The sequence below is a fragment of the Osmerus mordax genome, chromosome 15 (assembly GCF_038355195.1).
Source record: "Osmerus mordax isolate fOsmMor3 chromosome 15, fOsmMor3.pri, whole genome shotgun sequence".
Lineage (NCBI taxonomy): Eukaryota > Metazoa > Chordata > Actinopteri > Osmeriformes > Osmeridae > Osmerus > Osmerus mordax.
Genome location: NC_090064.1, coordinates 3,258,023 through 3,276,227, shown reverse-complemented (window position 1 = coordinate 3,276,227; position 18,205 = coordinate 3,258,023). Strand labels below are relative to the sequence as shown.

The 18,205-nt window shown below is 40.5% G+C and overlaps 1 protein-coding gene and 1 long non-coding RNA gene across 4 annotated transcripts in view; one reads left to right on the top strand and one right to left on the bottom strand.

Annotated features, from left to right (window-relative positions):
- The window catches only part of LOC136957792 (NEDD4-like E3 ubiquitin-protein ligase WWP1), a 103,836-nt gene that overhangs the window by 16,145 nt on the left and 69,486 nt on the right, over positions 1 to 18,205 (bottom strand). For all 3 annotated transcript variants that reach the window (XM_067251973.1, XM_067251974.1, XM_067251975.1), the window contains 6 exons: positions 15,858 to 15,912; positions 14,994 to 15,078; positions 14,667 to 14,795; positions 14,232 to 14,304; positions 13,967 to 14,038; positions 13,545 to 13,633 (listed from right to left, as the gene is read on the bottom strand). In XM_067251973.1, coding sequence (XP_067108074.1) covers positions 13,545 to 13,633; positions 13,967 to 14,038; positions 14,232 to 14,304; positions 14,667 to 14,795; positions 14,994 to 15,078; positions 15,858 to 15,912 — 503 coding nt within the window. The remainder of the gene's footprint in view (positions 1 to 13,544; positions 13,634 to 13,966; positions 14,039 to 14,231; positions 14,305 to 14,666; positions 14,796 to 14,993; positions 15,079 to 15,857; positions 15,913 to 18,205) is intronic.
- LOC136957928 (uncharacterized) lies at positions 6,199 to 6,965 on the top strand. Its single transcript, XR_010878340.1, has 4 exons — positions 6,199 to 6,267; positions 6,379 to 6,456; positions 6,620 to 6,810; positions 6,904 to 6,965. It is a non-coding gene; the product is annotated as an uncharacterized lncRNA (long non-coding RNA).

Sequence of the window (18,205 nt, the reverse complement as noted above, 5' to 3'; positions counted from 1 at the left end):
ATTGGCTGAGATGTTGTGCTGATAAGCAAAGGGTTGTAGGTTCAAAACCAGTCAAAGGCATAGTTTTTAATTTTTTATTCTGACAAAACGGTTTCTAGTCTTCCGATCAATCCTCCAGTTGTAAAAACATAGCAATGCGTGTTTATTTGAGCCCATCACAACACTCTGATCATCTGTTTAGCGATACTGTGTAAACCACTGCAAAACAAGCCAGGTTCACCACAGTAGCTAGCTACTTGTAGTCTACGCATGGCGTGTACACGCATGGCGTGTAACCCTCTTCTGAGGATGTCTAAAATGTTTTCTGGGTCATATGATTGCTTGGCCACCTCATTGCTGCTTGCAGCTATATTTGGTGGCCAAGCCGCGAAGTGGCAAGCCGCGAAGTGGCAAAGCCTTCGGCAAGGGCACAACCTTTGTTCTCTCACATATATATTATTTATTATTTATTTTCGCCCCCCTAAGGATCAGTCAATATTTGGACTACTGGACTACATAGACAACGGCGGTGTCAAAAGGTCGTCTTAGTCTCGATTGCGTTGGTTGTATTTTTATTTACGTTCCGTTGGATTGTTGAAGTTCAAATTACGTTTTTGTGGCGAAAAGTGAAGCTAACGGTGGCTAACTTGCTAGCCACAGTCACTGACGTTACTAACGTCACGAAAACACGCGTGACTACCTGGAGCAGAACATTGGTTTCGCATCTGTTAACTTGGGGGATAGCTAGGCTAACTATAGCTACTGCAAGGCAGCTGCAGAAACGCCACAAGCAAAGAGGCCAGGGTGATAACTATTTACTACTTTTACTTTGTGATGTGAAACACAATTGTGAAATGTAATGTACAATATTAGCTGATATTAAGGAAGTAGGCCCACATGTACTTTAGGAAACGGTAGTCTACTATTTCACTGAAGCATTAGCATCATGACATTAGCCTCTGTTGCCCGGGCAACACATACTACAGTGGTCTATGATGCATCTGTTTTCAATCGTTAAAATAAACATTCCTCAAAAATACATTTTCGTTGTAGGATTTATTATGACATTACATTACAAATAACGATTTGTTGGTGAAATTATAATTACCTGTGGTTTCAAACCAGTGTTGCTCACTGCAACGATGTAGCCTACGCGAGACACACTACAAAAACATCTACACAGCTGTTTAGGAAGTCAAACGGCAACAGAACATGTTCGGCACTCTGCTTACTTAAATCAAAAGTCTTTCAATAGGTGAAACTATCTGACTACTAACCTGAACTTCATTGCCACAGCCTAAACTTTGTCAATCTGTTCATGAAAATAATTAATTTCAGCCTAAACCGTACAACGGAACGTTAAATCAAAATTCAACCAACGCAATCGCTACCAAGACGAACACAGCAGTAGTCTAGTACTGTACCGTAGTAGAATTTACCGGGGCAGCTTCTCCACACAGGGCTATATCGCATTTTGCGTTGTTACTGACAATGATCGCTACCAGTGAGCTTTTTATGAATGAGCGATTTTCCACTAAATAAATGTCAAGCTTATTTAAGTTTTTGGGGGCATTTTTTCAGTTAGCAGATGGTAATGTTTGAATCGCGATTCCATCTTCTACTGCCGGTAACGTCGTAGAATAATCTTCAAAGGGCGTTCGTTATTAATGAATGAATGCAATATGAGTAGGCTAAATGCCTGAAAATATCACGAGAAGGGAAAACTTAAAAGGACGTTTAAGTCATAGAGATTAGGTCCATTTTTACACCGGTCTGCCAAATTTATTCGTTGATTCAGCTATGAGGCTGCCTCTTGCAGGGGAAATGAGAAGACATCATATTTCATTCTACACTTAACTCGTATTTTGAGTTGTAAATGAGCAGCAAAAAAAATATGCTTTTAAATCCATGTAATCTTCATAAATAATAAGTAGGCCCTATGCATTTTTATATAAAATATACAGAAATATCAGTTGTAAAAATGTCATTAAAAAACGGACCCCTGTGCAACCGACGCAAGCAAGCACACCCTACAATTTCCCCAGAAATTGTACCCTATCTAGTTGTATGTTCATATTAAGATAATCTGGTCTTTATTTTCTTGTTACAGTGTGAGTTTCAGGTAAATTTTGAGAAAAAGCTTCAAATAAACCTGTAGCAAGAAAGCCACTTGTGTCTGCCAGTGCTTCATGGGAATTATAGTAAGCTACACTTGTGATTTACTTGTGTAATAAATACTTTGTTTTAATTTAACCAATTAAATAACCCTTTTCAGATTTTTTTGGTGAGGCGTTTAATTGAGGGTTCCGTTTATTACACAATGTTCATTTTTGGTGCAGCGTTTATTCCAGGACGGCGTTTATTTAAGGGCGGCGTTTAATCAAAGAAATACGATAGTTTTCAACCCAGCATTGCAAACACTAACAGGCAAAAGCAGTGGTGCCCCAGATATGTTTTATAGAGGTGGCAAAAAAGAGAAGCACAAAGGTACAGCACTCTTCCACTACCATTATCTCTAATTCACTCTCCTGAGTTTCATCTGTGTTGTATGTAACTGCTATACTAGAATGGGCCTACATTAAGTTTCAAAGAAATAGTGTACTAGTGCAGAATAAAGGAACTGGGAAAATTGTGCTGGTGTGGAAAGTCCCCAAAAACTGTGCAGAATGGGCAACAAATATTGGATTATAGATTAGATTGTATCAAGGTCCAATTACAGAAGAGGCCAAAGGATGTTTACAATTGTAGTAGGCCATTGATATGTTTTAAAAGTTCAGGGATGTAATTTGTTGGATAAGAAGCCGTGCTGACTAAGTTAAGTTAAACATAGTCATGCGTTAAGAGTAGAGTAAAAAATAGAGACAAAATGTGTACATGGATGTTGAAACTCAGTGCTCTTGAGTTTGTGCATGTCAGTTTAGACAAACGTAGCCTTTTAAACCTCTAGGTTTAATTATCTCTTTTATACATTTAAAGTTGGATTTGACATTTAACAGACATTTTATCATTTAGCAAGTTGTTTGACTCAAAAACCATAACAGAGTACATATGGTGTAAAAAAGCTGCAGTCAAATTTGGCGAAATTGCTAGCTTGGATGTTATCTTTACATATAGATGGGTTGGTGGTTACAAACAATGAGGATGCGCACGCAGCTTCAAGGCAGAACAATGCCTACCATTTCACCTTTAGTGTATATGTCCCCCCCCCTTCTGAATAAAGTTAGATTGATCTGATTTGTTGATATCTGTTGCTATGAAAACCATTTTTGCCAAGCTAACTAACATTGTTTTTAGCTAGCTGACATTATCATTCAATCACTAACAAAACATGAATAGAAATACTTTGCTAACAGGGTCCTCAAGTTTAATCAAAAGCTTGTAGTGAGATCACATGCATGACCCCCCGAGACAAGCTTTCATGTTTGCATCGCTAGCATCTCGTCATATTACACAGCCGGAAGACAGCTAGATAAATATTGTAGCGTCAGCGCCCTTGGGTACCCAGCATGCAGTGCACACCAAAAGCGCAAATAGTTGTGGAAAATAGTTTGGTTACAACAGCTGGGGGGTATTCGTCATAGCTCGCTAATGCTGTTTAGCGAGCTAATTTTCAGGCTAAGATAAAAAACGCCCCTCTTTTTGGTTCGTGGAAGCAACTTTCGATAAATCACCATAGTAACATATCAATTAGCACTAACCTGCTCCAGAGCAGGCTAACGTAAGTGTAGCTGGATAAGCTTGCCACACCCCCGGAAAATAACATGGCAGCTCCCTTTTTGAGAGACCCAGTTGACCAAGGAGCTATATTTTAGTTCGATTAGCTTTCCATACCAATAGAGTTCTTCGCGATTGCCAAGATCCTTTATTTCACACGGATGAGTTCTTGTTTGAGCGATATCGATTCAGCCGACAAGGACTCATTTATTATTTGCAAGACCTTCTCGGGCCATACATTGCAAATATCACACGCCGCAGCAAGCTTTATGCTTTATTATGAGCTTATACTGCTGTATGTGAATATGTAACGCTATGTTTTACGAAATGTCTTGTCTTATCTGTTGTGCCTGTGCTTTTTATATGTTTCACTGTGGGAGAGTGGGAAACGTCATATCGATTCCTTTTTATGTCTTGACATGTGAAGAAATTGACAATAAAGCTACTTTAAAACTTTAACTGTGCTTCAGACTGCATAGCCTTGAGGTTTTTTTTGCATCAGGTATAGGCTACATTTTTATACAGTATAGGCGATGCAAAAAACATTGGCAAAGCCGCAGCATGCGTTCCCAGCTAACACATGACGTTGCGGCAACGTTGCCAGTAAGTGCTCGGTTGGTAACCCGCGACGTTACCTTCTGGCAACGTCGTGGCAACGTCGTAGCAACGTTATAAAGGGAATGTTGCCAGTTGGTCCCATGGACAACGTTGCCACAACGTCGTACCTTGGTCGGCTGGTTATGTTATTTTTAGACCCGTGGACAACGTTGCCGCGACGTTGTACCTTGGTCGGCTGGTTACGTTATTTTTTGGTCCCCTGGACAACGTTGCCGCAACGTCGTACCTTGGTCGGCTGGTTACGTTATTTTTAGACCCGTGGGCAACGTTGCCGCGACGTTGTACCTTGGTCGGCTGGTTACGTTATTTTTTGGTCCCGTGGACAACGTTGCCGTGACGTCGTACCTTGGTCGGCTGGATACATTAATTTTGGTACCATGGGTTAAGTTGCGGTTAAGTCGCTCTTTGGTCGCAGGACAACGGATCTCGAGTGCAATATAGTGGTTTATCCAGAGATGGAGAGATCACACTGGACTGCTCTCAGTTCTGACACTTTTGCAATGTAGCCATAGTCTACATGAATTTCAATCACACACAATATTAAATGTTGCACCCAGCACGTATAAATGTAGACAATGCATGTAATTCATGTGCAGCTCAGCCCCAGCATGTCATTGGTCATCAATGTTCTCATATGCAGAAACATAGCTTTAATAAATAAAAGACTGAATTTGGAATATAATTTAGTCTTTCATTCTTTACTATAAACATGTACAAAAGCAATTAATTTGTGATGTGTAACATGATTAAGCAAACATTCTTTGTATAGCACACCAAAGCTGTATGACACACAATGCAAATTTGTGCTCCAATAATTTTTGTAATACAAAATTGTTAAATGTGACCAAAAGGTAAGGGACTCTTTAAGAGTTTCATTTCCAAAGACAAGTCATCACAGAATATTACAATTCTTCCTTAGCAAACCTGCCCCTCAGTCTGCCCCTGAGCAACAACTTTGCGCATGCCCATTTCAACGCATCGCTGAAACTGGGGTTTCAGAAGAGATTTTGCAGGGGTTCAACACCGTCTTGTACGCATTGGATTTCAACTGGCAATTGGCTACTTCAAAGGTGAGTTTCTTTACAGAAATAGTTTTAAATATATAAACATATTTTCAGAAATTGGATGGGGCATGTTAATACGTGTATGTTTGAAATTTAGGCTATTTAGCCTGTTTATGTGCTATCAGATTCACATTGTTTACGTTAGGATTTCGCTAGCTACAGTACAGTAGAGGTTAAACCCTCCAGAAAGTTATGTTGAAATACTGAAAACGCATAGGCCTACATGTTATGAAAGTTTAGCGTCTCACAAATCACCCATAAAAGAATCAGTGAAAATAAACGTTCAGAACTGTTAAAAAAACCATGTCCCAAAATAGTTTATTTAGCCCGGAATTTTCAAAGACTGTGGAGCTAGCGTGGCTGATCACGTTTTAATCACAGTCGGTCATGGCATGCACAGCAATGGCGTCTATAAAAGTATCATGTCACAAATGTTTCCAATTTGTACATGACATCTGTTTTTGGATAAGTTTATTCGTTTTAACCTTTAGATGCGTGAGTTCTAAATGTTTCCGACGCTTCCACCAGTTATTTTTCCAAAACGGCAGCTAGGTAGCTTTAATTAGCTTCCGTTACCTAGCATAATACTCGTAGCAATGCTACTACCTGCTAGTGTTACTTGTTAGCCTACTAATTGTAAATTTTGAAGCCATACTATAGCGTTTGTCATATAGTTTTTGTCTATCGGAAAATAGTCGGTTGGAATGTTCAGAATCACACGTGTGACGCTACGATGTGGGGCCCTGCTTTCGAACGATCACATATGTGCAATGCTACTCCTTTAATATCAATATGCTAAAACTATGTACATAATCTACATTCCACTTTAATTTCTGTACAGATTATCTTACCACCGTCACACGGCCTAGCACTGTGTCCCTGGGAAATGATGGTAAAGTAATGAATGACCGTTTAAAACAGTGACAATAATTGTATGAGCCATGGCAACCCTAAAGGCTATGTTTTGAAGCAAAAGCATGACTTAAAACTTTTGCATCACCAGATTCCATACCCCTAGATGTCAACTCTGGTCTGGTGGAGGTGAACCCATTGGGGGCCCAGGAAAACAGCTGGCAGCCAGGCAAGTGCAAATATAAGAGACTCAAAAAAATATATGCTTTGTATACAACCATTCAAGGTAACATTTGTTATTTACATCAATGTTACAGCTGATCTAGAAGAACCACAGTGTATGCCAATCATGCTAACTCTTGTAAACTTGTTTTACTTGTCTTTAATGACAGACACATTACAGGTTATGCTCCGGAAGATGGAGACATTGGAGGAGAACCAGCGAGAGGCTCTCCTATTCAGGCGACTACAGGGCAGACACACTGAAGAGGTGCCAGTGATGGACCTACAGGTGGCCCAAACACAGGCTGAACTCCAAGACCTTGAGGAGCGCCTTAAGGTGCTGGAGTTGCGAAAGAGAGTGGTAAGTGTTTGGAGATGCCATGAACTATGGCTTACACGCAGCGTTCAACGTTCACATTGGTGCTGACAATAAGTTCATGACTTCTAATTCCAGACGCTGTGATGAAGTGGAAGACAGGACTGGGAGAGAAAGCTGTGGAGCTCCTCATAGAGGAGGCACTCAAACAAACCCCGGCAGCCCATTCAAAACAAGCCAGGTGAATGAATCATGATTGCAGCTTCCATATCCAACCTTTCACATGGCTATGTGACAAAAATCTAGAATCACATATTTTTTTGATGTATATTATTTTAGATGTGATTTTTTTATGACTTGTATAGCGCCTTTTTACACGTGCAATTATGTTGATAGAACACTAACTTATTTTGTGCTTCATTGTCAGGGCCAACAGACAGGACCTGTAGCGGGGACTGGCAGAAGATTTTAATTCACTGTTTGGCACTTTGTTTGAAATACAATGACAATGTTACATGGAAATGCTGCCTTGTTTATGATTAGCTGGAGTTAGGCTACACATCACACAAACATAGTCCTCCTAAAGTTGGCTACCATGTAGCCTATTATACAAGAACAAGTAGCATTTTGGGCAAATGAGGTCTGCATATGAACCGCCCCAATATAAGCAGTAGAATTGAGACATATAGGTTACTTAGTTAACATTGCAGTTACGGGCTGGCAACGTCACAAAAGTACGTTGCTAGGAGGTCACGGTTACAGACTGGCAACGTCGGAAAATAACGTTGCCACGACGTCGCGGTTACGGACTGGCAACGTCAAAAGATTACGTTGCGGTTACGTTCTGGCGTCCCACAGATGCACGGTCCAACGTATGTTTGGTCATCGAGTGACGTTGCGGCAACGTAAGGGCAACGTAACTGTGTTAGCTGGGTTGCTGTAAGAAAAGTGTACTTGGCGCTTAACCAGCTGATGAATCAATTCATCATATTCCCTGGCCATGTCCCAGTCAATGAAATCAAAGAGGGATTTACACATAGGCCTACATGCATATACACATATATAGTACATGATATAAGCGCAGTAGCTGTAGTGGAAATTTGGAATACAGTTATAATGTGTGTGTTTTATATATGAGGAATGTGTTTTAAGGGAAGTCTAAAGTTGGTTAAGAAGCTTGATACTATGAATGTTGAATCAACTCCATTTGGTAGAGATGCCACATCAAAGAACTGTGGGACACTTGGTATGGAGTCAAACTGTCACTGAGCAGTGCTGACCAATCACAGAGTTTGCTACATTGATGGATTGACCATCAGAAGAACCATTTGTTCTAAGTTTATTTAAGGCAGGGTTTTAGGGTTGTTCTTCATCACTCTTGCGAACGATCTGTGGCTAGCACCCCCTTCGTTATGACTGATCACAAAGTACTTTGTTAATTCTTAATTTGTACAAGCTAAATAAATTTATTGAAACCGCCATCTCTTGACTATTCAAATCTACACAGTGCCACTAGAATTTTTCCACGTCATAGCCTACATATATCCTCATAATTGTCTATGAATTCGTATCAATTAGATACTCTTTGGCCTTGTTTTTATCTAGCCTACTTATTCTGAAAGAGTTGAGATCATTATTTTTCGCTAGCAAGATCTCATTCGATTATTAATTTCCATTAAGCCTATACCAGCAGGCACATTTAAAGAAATGTGATCTGATTGATTGGGGTAATGAGGCACTTAAGATGAGCCTATACATTTCCCCAAAACCTTCGCATTTAGCTTATCGGCAATTTTTTTGCCAAACTGCTTGTCTTGCTCTGGCAGCGGTGGCGGTGTTTGACTTAGCCATGATAATATGCTTATTGTCTTCGTAGAGACTCATTATAATAGTTTGCTCGGATGGCGAGAATAGCCTATCACCCCTCTCTCTTTCGTCTTTTCCGCCATCATACTGTTAGAAAATCACGGTTTTGGTGATCGACCTTTCCTGCCTTTTGAAGTAGGACGTGCACGTGCAATTTCCTTGATAAGTTTAGCCTGATTGAAATTAACCACATGATTTGGATGCAGATCAGCCGTTGACGTACCGATATTTGCTGTTCTCACTCATCTCGCTAATGTTAACGGACTAAAGGGACAATTGATGAACTTAGCTTCAACCCTTACGACGAACGGGGCCCTGTGCAAGGGATTTCAGTTTTTGTGTTCATTCACTTAAATGTGTGTAATGTTATTGTTTTTTAGTTAAGATAATACTGTTGGTCACCATGATTGTGCATGTTGTGTAGTTTAATGGGATCAGAGAGTCTGACCATGATAAAGTATTGTCAAACTGCTGTACCATCACAAGGTACACTTGCTAACAGCTGGACATTAGCTATACCTTGGTCCAGTTCCCTACATGACTCTTGACAGTTGTGTTTGACTGAGACTCTAGAGAGAGCTCAATTCAGGTAGAGTTCTAATAGCCATGGTCTTCTAACCAGTTTCAGTTTTGAAAACAGTGTCACTGTGTATGGTGTTTTTTGGGCTACTTCTAATACTCATACGGCTGCCGCATTTATGCCTTGGCATGACCTGTGCTGGGAAAGAGGGAAACAGCATGGATGGGGAAAGTGTGTGGGCAGAGCAAGCAGTAGTAGTACATAACCTACACACTTCCTTTAGTGAAGTGTATCCTCACTTTCATAAAGTTATTGTTGTAATCAAAGCTTTTAAACAATGGATCTCTGCATGATTGGCCTGACCAGAGCACAGATGGCCTGACAGAAAACGCTTCAAAGTTGTCACTTTCAAAAGGGTGGCATCTTGACCCCATCAGGCCAAGATGTCAGAAAGTATGCATGCCTTATTGCCAATGGGGAACAAAAAAGTCTCAAAAACCCCTAATGTCAACAGCATGGATATTTCTCTACAGTGACAATTTGTGAAGAATTTCAAAAAATGACTTAAAATCAGCCATTGATTCAATTGTCGGGAAATACATGTCTGTGTCATGTCAATTTTGTAATGGTTTGCAATGTTGAGGAGGAACCCGCCATTGCTGCCTGCAGCTATATTTATTGGGTGTGTTTTGCCTTCGGCAAGGGCACAACCTTTGTTCTCTCACATATATATTTATTATTATTTATTTTTGCCCCCCTAAGTCTCAGTCAATATTTGGACTACATAGTGTGGTGGAAATTTAGAATATAGTTATAATGTATGTGTTTTATATATATGTAACATGATGAATTGGGACTTTGAAGGATGCAAGCTCTGTAAAATGGATGTAGCGGTTGGTCTAAGGTATTTATGGTGTTGTTTTATGATGCCTGACTAAGAAGCCAGAGGCACGGAGGTTGGGGGGATTCTTGAGTTCCCGTTGCCTAAAGGGAGAAGATGAACTGATCAAGCTGCTCTGACCCTTCCTGTTGCATGGGTGGTGTTAATTAAATACTTGTTTGAAGATGTCCATACAAAGGTCAGTTGACCATTTGACTCCTGTGGCTTCAGTATCTACTGGTTTGGAGAGAGATGCCACATCAAAGAACTGTGGGACAATAGGTATGGAGATGTATTGTTTCAAACTGCCACTGAGCAGTGCTGACCAATCACAGAGACCGCCATATTGATGGATTGACCATCAGAAGAACCATTTGTTCTAAGTTTATATAAGGCAGGGTTTTAGGGTTGTTCTTCATCACTCTTGCGAACGATCTGTGGCTAGCACCTCCTTCGTTATGACTGATCACAAAGTACTTTGTTAATTCTTAATTTGTACAAGCTAAATAAATTATATTGAAACCGCCATCTCTTGACTATTCAAATCTACACAGTGCCACTAGAATTCTTCCATTGCAATACACAACCTAGGTGTCAAAAGTTTTGTATTCATAGCGATTGAGTTGCTTGTATTTGTATTTACTCTCTGTTGCACGGTTTAGGCTCAAATTCCGTTTTTGTGGCGAAAAGTGAAGCTAACAGTGGCTAATTTGCTAGCCACAGTCACTAACATTACTAACGTCACGAAACCACGCGTGACTACCTGTAGCAGAACATTCGTCTCGCATCTGTTAACTTGGGGATAGCTAGGCTAACTATAGCTTTACTGCAAGACAGCTGCAGAACGCCACAAGCAAAGAGGCCAGGGTGATAACTATTTATCCATTTTACTTTGTGATATGAAACACAATTGTGAAGTGTAATGTACAATATAAACTGATATTATTAAGGAAGTACATCTACTTTCGGAAACAGTAGCCTACTATTTCACTGAAGCATTAGCATCATGACATTAGCCTCTGTTGCCCGGGCAACACATACTACAGCGGTCTATGATGCATCTGTTTTCAATCGTTAAAATAAACATTCCTCACAAATAAATTTTCGTTGTAGGATTTATTATGACATTAGATTACAAGTAAATGATTTGTTGGTAAAATTATCATTACCTGTGGTTTCAAACCAGTGTAGCTCACTGCAACGCTGTAGCCTAGGCGAGACACACTAGTAGCTACTGTAGCTAACAAAAACATCTCCACAGCTGTTTAGGAACGGCGACAGAACATGTTCGGCACTCCCCTTACTTAGATCAAAAGTATTTCAATAGGTGAAACTATCTGACTACTAACCTGAACTTCATTGCCACAGCCTAAACGTTGTCAATCTGTTCATGAAAATAATTAATTTCAGCCTAAACCGTACAACGGAACGTTATCGATTTCAACCAACGTAATCAAGACGAACAGTAGTCTGGTACTGTACTGTAGTAGTACAATTTACCGGGGCAGCTTCTCCAAACAGGGCTATATCGCATTTTGCGTTGTTACTGACAATGATCGCTACCAGTTAGCTTTTTATGAATGAGCGACTTTCCCCTAAATAAATGTCAAGCTTATTTACGTTTTTGGGGGCATATTTTCAGTTAGCAGATGGTACTGTTTGAGATAGCTACTGCCGGTAACGTTGTTGTTAGAATAAGCTTCGAAGGGGGTTCTTTATTAATGAATGAATGCAATATGAGTAGGATAAATGCCTGAAAATATCACGAGAAGGGAAAAACATAAAAGGACGTTTGTCATAGACATTAGGTAAATTTTTACACGGGAAGGGAGTCAGGCGGCTGAGCGGTGAGGGAATCGGGCTAGTAATCCGAAGGTTGCCAGTTCGATTCCCGGTCATGCCAACTGACGCTGTGTCCTTGGGCAAGACACTTCACCCTACTTGCCTCGGGGGAATGTCCCTGTACTTACTGTAAGTCGCTATGGATAAGAGCGTCTGCTAAATGACTAAATGTAAATGTAATGTCCACCGGTCTGCCAAATGTATTCGTTTTGATTGAACTATGAGGCTGCTATAGCCGATTACCAGTGTGCGAAATAACCGTCAATACTCGGGTCATATCGCCATCTCTCGATTGTTGCGCAATACCGATCTAAATTTGCTCAATATGCAGTAGGCAGGGACGGACTGGGAGTAAAAATAGGCCTTGGACTTTGATCCAGACCGGCCCACCAGAACCGGCCCCGTATACGCCACCAAAGTGTCCTGCTAATGCATGCACATTCTGGGTTTGATGTGATGTTAGTAGGGAGTTCTACAGTTAATGCAAGCGCGCATGGCGCGCAAGCAACGGTTTTTGGCTGATTTGAGCGAAAAAATTTTTGGGAGCTTTATGTAAAATAAACATGGCGCTGCCGATGGTCAGTTCGCTACTGGCAGTAGGTATAACATTACAGTAACTATTTTATGGATGGTTGACAAACAGTAAATATAATTTTACAGTATGTTTGACAATAAGATTTGCTAGCTAACCAGCCATGTCACTGTCCCAAAATCAATATCAAGATTTTCACGAACAAAGTATCGGCCATACTAGTACTAGGCTACAGTACGGCCGCAGCCTGTGGAGCGAGTTGAATAGAAAATGGATGTGAGATGACCGCATCAAAGTTGACATTTTCTCCAAACAGTAGTTATAATTTGACAGTATGTTTAACAACATGACTAGCCAGCTATTGAGCCATTGTCCCCAAATAAAATCTAGATTTTTAAGAAGAAAATAATCGGCCATGTGTAGAGTTGCTGCTACTGTCGTGTTGGCCGCAGCCTGTCTGCAGTAGATTGACTAGCGAGGTGAATAGCGAATGGGATGTGAGATGAGCGGTTACGTGACACTGACACACTACATTCAGAAAAGTAAAATTTTTAAAATAGGTTAAAATAAATATTGAAGTCACTCAATGTTGTAAATACAAGTTAGCTTGTTAAAGTCTTTCAAAATTGTAAATGGAAGCTTTGACTCCGTCCCTGTTGTTATGGTTACTTATTTCAGACACTTTGTACGGGCTCATATACTATGTAGCCAGCGGAATAATTTAGAACGGTGAAAATACAGTTTTGCTGCAATTACGTAGTAGGTGTCCGTTATCACCCGATAATGGACACCCCTGCAGCCAATCAGAATCGAGTATTCACCCAGACCATGGTATAAGGAGTTGTATAACCCACAGCACATATTTTATTTTATGTTGGGATGCTGTTGCAACGGCTGTTGGAGCAACAAGTAGCCTAAATATAGCCTGTGCCATGTTTATGTACCATGTCAGCTTTACATGTGAAAAAGGAAAGCTCAGAGGAGATGGAAGGCTTGGTGACCGGCACAGAGAAATGCGCATCTAGTGTGAACAGCTCGCGCCTTTCATGTACCTTTGCGGCGCTTCGCAGCCAGTGTGTCCCAGGCGTTAGAAAGCTCCAGATGTGAGTTAGAGGGAACCTGATGTGTTTGTCACTTACCTGGCTAAACCACCGTAATCTAGTCCCTCCTCCCCTCTGAAGATGACGTATAATCGTCTTCTCAGGTCATAGGGCTTTAGGGCCATAATCTGGAAATGTACACACAGTTAGCAACACTGAATCAAACATTCAGTTAACACTAAATAATAAAAATGTCACATATGGCATGCTCACATTTAAATTATTTGCATAAACAATTTTGTGCAAAGCAGCTGTTAGTAAATCCAAAAGTAAATGATATTAGTTACACTCCTAATACCTATGTATTTGTGTGTGTGTGTGTGTGTATGTACTGTATAGCAAGTTAATGTGTGAGAATGTATTTGCATTGCGTGTGCAAGTGCATATGCAGATAGGTGCTTTCCAGTGTGGAATTCTGTTTAAAACATAAAAACACGACATAGAAAAGTCAAGTCTCTTACTTGCTGGAAAGAGTCTTCAAATAAAGTCTGCCTTGATACCGTAATCTTCACATGGCTGGGGAGTGCATTGGACTGAGTAAAGAACAGAAAAGGTGTTTGAGAAACCAAACGTGTCAAGATTGTCTTGTGTGAGGTCAATAACATCTTAATGCCATACATGTTGGTGTATGGGAAGTGATTTACAGAATTGCTGACAAGATTTGAATTGAATCATGTATTTCATAATTTTTTCTCGGAAAAAGAGAGAAAGGAGAGAAAGTATTACCTGACACAGATAACGGAAATGTGCTAGCTTCCACCTGAAACTGCGCTCATAGGCAATCTGAGGACCTTTGGTGCTGAGACGACCGATATGAAGAAAACAAATGTCAGAATAAGCCAGACAGAGGTTATTGTCAAATTATTTAAATTGACTTCTTCAATTATGGCACGAGGAGCAGAATAAAAAAAGTTTGAAGCCTATTTTAATTTAAGAATTTCAAAATTCTGTTTTATTGTTGTTCACAATGCTTTAACTGTGATGACATGTTTCCTTAGAAGTGGGTAATTGAGACATCATTGAGACCAGCATTTCTAAAATTAGTATTTCTACTTTGGATTAGATTTCACAACTAAATCCACATTCCAGATAAGTGGAATAGCATTGGGGGGAGAAGTTAAACTTTATTTTTAAGGAGCATTAAGTAGTCCATGTACTTACACAGAAGACTTTCCGGTGCGTGGGTCATTGAACGTAGTGGTCCGTGTGTTGTGATCCACAAAGTACCGGACCCCCTCACGTGTGTACCGTATCTCCCAGCCCTCAGGGAGAGGGTCTTCATTCTGTAGCCTGTAGACACACACACATATAAAAAAATGGGCAGACACTTGGGTAGAACAATCGTTTAGAGTGAAAGCAAGGATACTAAACTGCTCTGAACTGTTTTTTGCTGGTTGTGCATGAATACAGCCTCTGTGCCAATATAAAATGTGCTAAGGAGTGCAAAATAGGTGGCAGGCAGGGGGTCTCAGCAGAGCTATGGCTCACCCTTGTGTGCGTGGGTCCTCCCACTGTGTGGTCTTCGTGTTGTGGTTGACAAAGTACACACGATCGTTGGAGTCAACACGTCGTTCTGGGGGGAGAGTGGGGATGTGGAGGACGGTTAACACAAAAATAACCACACATTTGTGGTCAAGGTTGACCGTTCTAGCTATGCTTGATTAATCACAAAATGTGCATTTTGTGGGATTGTTTCATTGGTTTCATATCCCATTGGTATTCGGTGCATCTTTGCATATTGCTCATTTTATTGCATTGATATGTACGCCTTAAGATTAAATTAAATAAGAGTCTCTTCATATTACAGGCCAGTATGCTTGTAGCACAGGCAACAACATTACATTCATACGATAGCCATGTTTCAAAATGAGTCGGTCTCTGACAAGCTACCACTGACTACACTGATCGGAACATGATCTTGATATCTTGGGCATGATTTAAAGCAAGTGATGAGAGTTATGCAGATAGTGTTATCTGACACTGTTATACTGATCGCTCATCATTTTGATAAGAAAGAGGATAGCAGAGGTGAAATGCACATAAGAACAAGAATGAGGGACAGGGATAGTAGAAACTAAAACATATATTTATGTTTGAGAGAGTGGGAGAGAGAAACAGAAAGATGGAGAGACAAACAGGGAGGGAAAGGGAGAAAAAAAACCTAAGAAGTCAATGTTTGAGGCATGCAACTGCCACAATAGATTGGAGAGCACACTCCGCAACCAAGAAAACCAAGGTGCAATGAAATTCTCTGAAATGGTAAACCTGAGAAGGTCAAAGGGTAGCAGTCCCTAACCCAAACCACTAACGCCATCACTGGTGGCTCCCTGGCCTCTTCCCTCCATAACTTACCCCAGCCAGGAGGCAGCGGCCCCAGAGGGTCATTTTCCGCTGACATCATCGAAGCCTGAATGCAAGAGATGGGGATGTACACGTCAAAATAGGTCCAGGAACCAAAACAAAAAAATATATATATTCCAAATTAGGTGAATTGCTAAGACTGTACAACTGGCTAGCCGGCGGACAAGTAAGCTAGCACTAAGTCAGGCCTGACAACGTTGTCTCTCTGAGTCTGTGTTGTGTGAGTTAATCATCATCAAGAGTAGATGAGATTATGGCCTGGTTCAAAGACCCACAGTTTCTGTCAAAGACAGGTAAAAGGGGTGTAAAGGGTAGGGCAGTGACGTGCGGTCAGGGGAGGCAAGGGAGGCAGTGCCTCCCCTGTATCATCATGAAATGTAAAAAACGAATGATATAACATAATAATATTTGTCCACTGATCTGTGATAGAAATATAATTATTGGATGATTCCAATGATTTTTATAGCCAATGTCGCTGAATTTGTGTATTTTCCTGTTAAAATATGGGGAAAGAAGCGGAAGGAGGCAGCGACTAGCTGTGCCTCCTCTCGGATTGCGCAATCCCACAAAAACTGGGCTGAGCTGCAAATTTTTTTGCTCAATTTGAACACGTGCAATTTCATCTCTCTGTATGTCACCAATGTAATGTTTGTACACATTTTTATTATATGTCCTCACATTTCATAGTCTTGGTCATGTATTTTACGTATTTGTATAACAAATTAGTCTTGCTGATCGTACATAACGCCGCAGTGAAAAAGCAGGAGGGGAGGCAGCCAGTACCTCTGCCTCACTGAAGGGGGCGTGTGTGAGCACACGGGCTTGTTCTGCTTTTGTTCTTCTTCATGTATTACAGACAAATGTATGGTTGTTGCTAGCTAAAAAAGTCAAATAGAAAAAGAGCACCCTATCGTTTATTTGTATTTTTTTGCCCTGACTGATTATAAGATTATATATATATATATATATATATAATCTTGCATATCTTGCATATACATAAGCTTAACATTTCTCAAAACTGGACTTTCAATCAAAACTGGAAGTGATAAATCATGGAAGATCGATGCCCGGAGCTAAAAGATTTGCTTCAAACGACGGGAAAGAAGATAACAACATTATATAAAACCAGATAAGAAAAATTTAGTTATTTTAAAGAATAAAACAACATTTGTCTTTCTGTTATGGACTGTATATACTTTCATTTCTATTGAATGAGTATGAATTGTGGTATTGTGATGGCAACTTAAGAACACGGACGATGCGGAACAAATGCGCTCTCTCTGAGCCTCTATAAATTTAATGCGTTTCTTTGGCCAAATATGTGTGTGTAAAGAATGCTGATATGGGATATGAAAATAACCATTGGCAATGTGCAAGCAGCCAGTTGAATGGTGAATTGATGCTGCTCTGTTGAATTCATGTATTTGTAAATCTGACTTTGAAAGAGTCAGTGCCTCCCCAGCCACAAACCTCACCGCATGTCACTGGGGTAGGGGTGGTGGAAGTGGAATTGTCTGACAGATAGAGCTCTGACTGGCCAATCAGGATGGTGTAATAACATCAAGTGTGTTGTGTTTTCTGTGTCACCCCTAAGGAAGATGGTTTGTTGTCATTCTTAACACATTTTGGACCTGTGAGACTTGAGTCAAAATAATATTTGTGTTCCATTGACATAGTATAGAAACATGTGTCTCTACAATAACAACCCGGACAACCTACAATTTTCTCCTTCTCAACTTGGAGGGTGCTAAAATGGAGGAGCTACTTCTAGCAACAACAAATAAATCACAGAAAAGAGTTATCTGACCTCGCCACGGAAGTTAATGACATCAAAATGTCCCTAAGACAAAATCTTGGGGTCAATGGATCCTGCCTCTGATATGAATGCCATCTTAATAGCATTTTTCTATCTAGGTAACATTGCTAAAATAAGACATTTACTTACAAATCATTTTAACTGCTAGATTTATTTGGATAATTCCCAAATTCGTCCAAATAAGGGGGTGGGGAGGCTTCTCTCCTCTGGAACAGACCTTATGTTTCAGTAAATGCTAAATGGACTGCATTTATATAGCGCATTTCTACCTTAGCGGCACTCAAAGCGCTTTACAATGTTTGCCTCTCATTCACCCATTCATACTCACACTCACACACCGACGGCAGCGAGCTACCATGCAAGGCACCGGCCTGCCCAACGGGAGCAACTTGGGGTTCAGAGTCTTGCTCAAGGATACTTCGGTAGGTACATGGCCTCGGAGGAGTCGGGGATCGAACTGCCAACCTTGCGATTAACAGACGACCCTCTTTATCCCCCTGAGCCACAGCTGCCCCAATGAAGC